The sequence below is a fragment of the Coregonus clupeaformis genome, chromosome 35, assembly GCF_020615455.1.
Source record: "Coregonus clupeaformis isolate EN_2021a chromosome 35, ASM2061545v1, whole genome shotgun sequence".
NCBI classification, from domain to species: domain Eukaryota; kingdom Metazoa; phylum Chordata; class Actinopteri; order Salmoniformes; family Salmonidae; genus Coregonus; species Coregonus clupeaformis.
In genome coordinates this window covers 32,304,965-32,309,964 of record NC_059226.1, presented here as the reverse complement: position 1 = coordinate 32,309,964, position 5,000 = coordinate 32,304,965, and the positions used below count along the sequence as shown (strand labels likewise).

General features: G+C 44.0%; 1 protein-coding gene across 3 annotated transcripts in view; it reads left to right on the top strand.

The window, feature by feature from the left end:
• The window catches only part of LOC121551464 (glucagon receptor-like), a 161,921-nt gene that overhangs the window by 127,446 nt on the left and 29,475 nt on the right, over positions 1 to 5,000 (top strand). For 2 of the 3 annotated variants that reach the window (XM_041864145.2, XM_045211016.1), the window contains exons 4-6: positions 2,428 to 2,535; positions 2,727 to 2,839; positions 4,916 to 5,000. The exon at positions 4,916 to 5,000 is cut by the window's right edge and continues 22 nt beyond it. In XM_041864145.2, coding sequence (XP_041720079.1) covers positions 2,428 to 2,535; positions 2,727 to 2,839; positions 4,916 to 5,000 — 306 coding nt within the window. The remainder of the gene's footprint in view (positions 1 to 2,427; positions 2,536 to 2,726; positions 2,840 to 4,915) is intronic. The other variant, XM_041864146.2, reaches the window with a different exon arrangement.

Genomic DNA, 5,000 nt, shown 5'->3' with positions numbered 1-5,000 from the left:
AATAGAGCACAGAGGGATAGAGAATAGAGGATAGAGCACAGAGGGATAGAGGATAGAGAATAAAGCACAGAGGGATAGAGGATGGAGGGATAGAGCACAGAGGGATAGAGGATAGAAGGATAGAGAATAGAGGATAGAGCACAGAGATATAGAGAATAGAGAATAGAGCACAGATGGATAGAGAATAGAGGATAGAGCACAGAGGGATAGAGAATAGAGGGATAGAGAATAGAGCACAGAGGGATAGAGAATATAGAATAGAGCACAGAGGGATAGAGAATAGAGGATAGAGCTCAGAGGGATAGAGAATAGAGGGATAGAGGATAGAGGGATAGAGAATAGAGGGATAGAGGATAGAGGGATAGAGGATAGAGGGATAGAGAATAGAGGATAGAGCACAGAGGGATAGGGGATAGAGAATAGAGCACAGAGGGATAGAGAATAGAGGATAGAGCACAGATGGATAGAGGGATAGAGAATAGAGCACAGAGGAATAGAGGATAGAGAATAGAGCACAGAGGAATAGAGGATAGAGGGATAGAGAATAGAGGATAGAGCACAGAGAGATAGAGGATAGAGAATAGAGCACAGAGGAATAGAGGATAGAGAATAGAGCACAGAGGGATAGAGGATAGAGGGATAGAGAATAGAGAATAGAGCACAGAGGGGTAGAGAATAGAGAATAGAGCACAGAGGGATAGAGAATAGAGGATAGAGAACAGAGGGATAGAGGATAGAGAATAGAGCACAGAGGGATAGAGGATGGAGGGATAGAGCACAGAGGGATAGAGGATAGAAGGATAGAGAATAGAGGATAGAGAACAGAGGGATAGAGGATAGAGAATAGAGCACAGAGGGATAGAGAATAGAGAATAGAGCATAGAGGGATAGAGAATAGAGAATACAGCGCAGATGGATAGAGGATAGAGAATAGAGCACAGAGGGATAGAGGATAGAGAATAGAGCACAGAGGGATAGAGGATAGAGAATAGAGCACAGAGGGATAGAGAATAGAGAATACAGCGCAGATGGATAGAGGATAGAGAATAGAGCACAGAGGGATAGAGGATAGAGAATAGAGCACAGAGGGATAGAGGATAGAGAATAGAGCACAGAGAGATAGAGGATAGAGAATAGAGCACAGAGGGATAGAGAATAGAGAATAGAGCATAGAGGGATAGAGAATAGAGAATAGAGCACAGAGGGATAGAGGATAGAGAATAGAGAATAGAGCACAGAGGGATAGAGGATAGAGAATAGAGCACAGCGGGATAGAGGATAGAGAATAGAGCACAGAGGGATAGAGGATAGAGAATAGAGCACAGAGGGATAGAGAATAGAGAATAGAGCACAGATGGATAGAGGATAGAGAATAGAGAATAGAGCAGAGAGGGATAGATAATAGAGAATAGAGCACAGAGGGATAGATAATAGAGAATAGAGCACAGAGGGATAGAGGATAGAGGATAGCGAATATAGCACAGAGGGATAGATAATAGAGAATAGAGCACAGAGGGATAGAGAATAGAGGATAGAGCACAGAGGGATAGAGAATAGAGATGAGAGCACAGAGGGATAGAGGATAGAGAATAGAGCACAGAGGGATAGATAATAGAGAATAGAGCACAGAGGGATAGATAATAGAGAATAGAGCACAGAGGGATAGAGGATAGAGGATAGCAAATAGAGCACAGAGGGATAGATAATAGAGAATAGAGCACAGAGGGATAGAGGATAGAGCACAGAGGGATAGAGGATAGAGAATAGAGCACGTAGGGATAGAGAATAGAGGGATAGAGGATAGAAAATAGAGCACAGAGGGATAGAGGATAGAGGGATAGAGAATAGAGAATAGAGCACAGAGGGATAGAGGATATAGGATAGAGCACAGAGGGATAGAGAATAGAGAATAGAGCACAGAGGGATAGAGAATAGAGAATAGAGCACAGAGGGATAGAGAATAGAGGGATAGAGGATAGAGAATAGAGAATAGAGCACAGAGGGATAGAGGATAGAGAATAGAGCACAGAGGGATAGAGAATAGAGAATAGAGCACAGAGGGATAGAGAATAGAGAATAGAGCACAGAGGGATAGAGGATAGAGGGATAGAGGATAGAGAATAGAGAATAGAGCACAGAGGGATAGAGAATAGATCACAGAGGGATAGAGAATAGAGCACAGAGGATATAGAATAGAGAATAGAGCACAGAGGGATAGAGGATAGAGGGATAGAGGATAGAGAATAGAGAATAGAGCACAGAGGGATAGAGAATAGAGGGATAGAGGATAGAGAATAGATTACAGAGGGATAGAGAATAGAGAATAGAGGGATGGAGGATAGAGTATAGAGCACAGATGGATAGAGAATAGAGGAATAGAGGATATAGGAATAGAGATAAGAGATGTGTTGTAACTGTTCCCTATAGGTGTGATGTGTAACAGGACCTTTGACATGTATGCCTGCTGGCCCGATGGACTCCCCAACACTACCGTCAGTGTGTCCTGTCCCTGGTACCTGCCCTGGCACCACAAAGGTGAAGGTTGATGTTGATTGATTGGTTGGTTTGTTGGTTGATTGGTGAATAACTTGTGTATCATGTTCTATAAATACCAAATTCAGTCAAATATCTGAAGCTTCTGTCAAGTTAGTATGATAGGTGGTGTGAAGGGTAATACATATGCTTCGGTCAGTGAATGACAGTCTATCTGTATGTATGTGTTCCAGTCCAGCATGGATCGGTGTACAGGGAGTGTGACGCGGACGGCCAGTGGGTTCCCCAGAAGAACACTAGCGAGTGTGACGCTAATGATCCTGCTCAGGTGAAAATGATGTGTCTTGTGAGTGAGGCTTAGAAATGCTGTGGATAAAATAACATGGATATAGATATGAAGGAAAGGATGTATAGAATTGATTGATGTTTGTGATCAGTGTGAGTGTACTCAGGTGTGTAGGCTAAATGTACAGTGCCTTCGGAAAGTAATCAGACCCCTAGACCTTTTCCACATTTTGTTAGGTTACAGCCTTATTCTAAAATTGATTATATTTCCCTCATCAATCTACACACAATACCCCATAATGACAAAGCAAAAACGGGTTTTTAGAAATGTTTGCACAAAACAACAGAAATATCACATTTACATAAGTATTCAAACCCTTTAGTCAGTACTTTATTGAAGCACCTTTGGCAGCAATTAAAGCCTAGAGTCTTCTTGGGTATGACGCTACAAGCTTGGCACACCTGTATTTGGGGAGTTTCTCCCATTCTTCTCTGCAGATCCTCTCAAGCTCTGTCAGGTTGGATGGGGGTCGTCGCTGCACAGCTATTTTCAGGTCTCTCCAGAGATGTTTGATCGGGTTCAAGTCCGGGCTCTGAATGGGCCACTCAAGGACATTCAGAGACTTGTCCCAAAGCCACTCCTGCGTTGTCTTGGCTGTGTGCTTAGGGTCGTTGTCCTGTTGGAAGGTGAACCTTCGCCCCAGTCTGAGGTCCTGAGTGCTCTGGAGCAGGTTTTCATCAAGGATCTCTCTGTACTTTGCTCCGTTCATCTTTCCCTCGATCCTGATTAGTCTCTCAGTCCCTACCGCTGAAAAACATCCCCACAGCTTGAAGCTGCCACCACCATGCTTCACCATAGGGATGGTGCCAGGTTTCCTCCAGACGTGACGCTTGGCATTCAGGCCAAAGAGTTCAATCTTGGTTTCATCAGGCCAGAGAATCTTGTTTCTCATGGTCTGAGCGTCTTTAGGTGCCTTTTGGCAAACTCCAAGCGGGCTGTCATGTGCCTTTTACTGAGGAGTGGCTTCCGTCTAGCCACTCTACCATAAAAGGCCTGATTGGTGGAGTGCTGCAGAGATGGTTGTCCTTCTGGAAGGTTCTCCCATCTCCACAGAGGAACTCTCGAGCTCTGTCAGAGTGACCATCGGGTTCTTGGTCACCTCCCTGACCAAGGCACTTCTCCCCCGATTGCTCAGTTTGGCCGGGAGGCCAGCTCTAGGAAATGTCTTGGTGGTTCCAAACTCTTCCATTTAAGAATGATGGAGGCCACTGTATTCTTGGGGACCTTCAATGCTGCAGACATATTTTGGTACCCTTCCCCAGATCTGTGCCTCGACACAATCCTCTCGGAGCTCTATGGACTATTCCTTCGACCTCATGGCTTGGTTTTTGCTCTGACATGCACTGTCAACTGTGGGACCTTATGTAGACAGGTGTGTGCCTTTCCAAATCATGTCCAATCAATTGAATTTACCACAGGTGAACTCCAATCAAGTTGTAGAAACATCTCAAGGATAATCAATGGAAACAGGATGCACCTGAGCTCAATTTCGAGTCTCATAGCAAAGGGTCTGAATACTTATGTAAATTAGTATTTATGTTTTTGATTTGCAATAATTTTACAAACATTTCTAACAACCTGTTTTCGCTTTGTCATTATGGGGTATTGTGTGTAGATTGATGAGGATTTTTATTTATTTAATCAATTTTAGAATAAGGCTGTAACGTAACAAAATATGGAAAAAGTCAAGGGGTCTGAATACTTTCCAAATGCAGTGTATGTTATTGTTTCTCTATGTGCGTGTGTGTGTGTTTGTGTGTGTGTGTGTGTGTGTTTGTGTGTGTGTGTGTGTGTGTTTGTGTGTGTTTGTGTTTGTGTGTGTGTGTGTGTGTGTGTGTGTGTGTGTGTGTGTGTGTGTTTGTGTGTTTGTGTGTGTGTGTGTGTGTGTGTGTGTGTGTGTGTGTGTGTGTGTGTGTGTGTGTGTGTGTGTGTGTGTGTGTGTGTGTGTGTGTGTGTGTGTGTGTGTGTGTGTGTGTGTGTGTGTGTGTGTGTGTGTGTGTGTGTGTGTGTGTGTGTGTGTGTGTGTGTGTGTGTGTGTGTGTGTGTGTGTGTGTGTGTGTGTGTGTGTGTTTGTAGCAGCACTATGGCCAGATCCTCAAGAAGTTCCGGACCATGTACACCGTGGGCTACTCTCTGTCTCTGGGGGCTCTGGTGTTAGCAC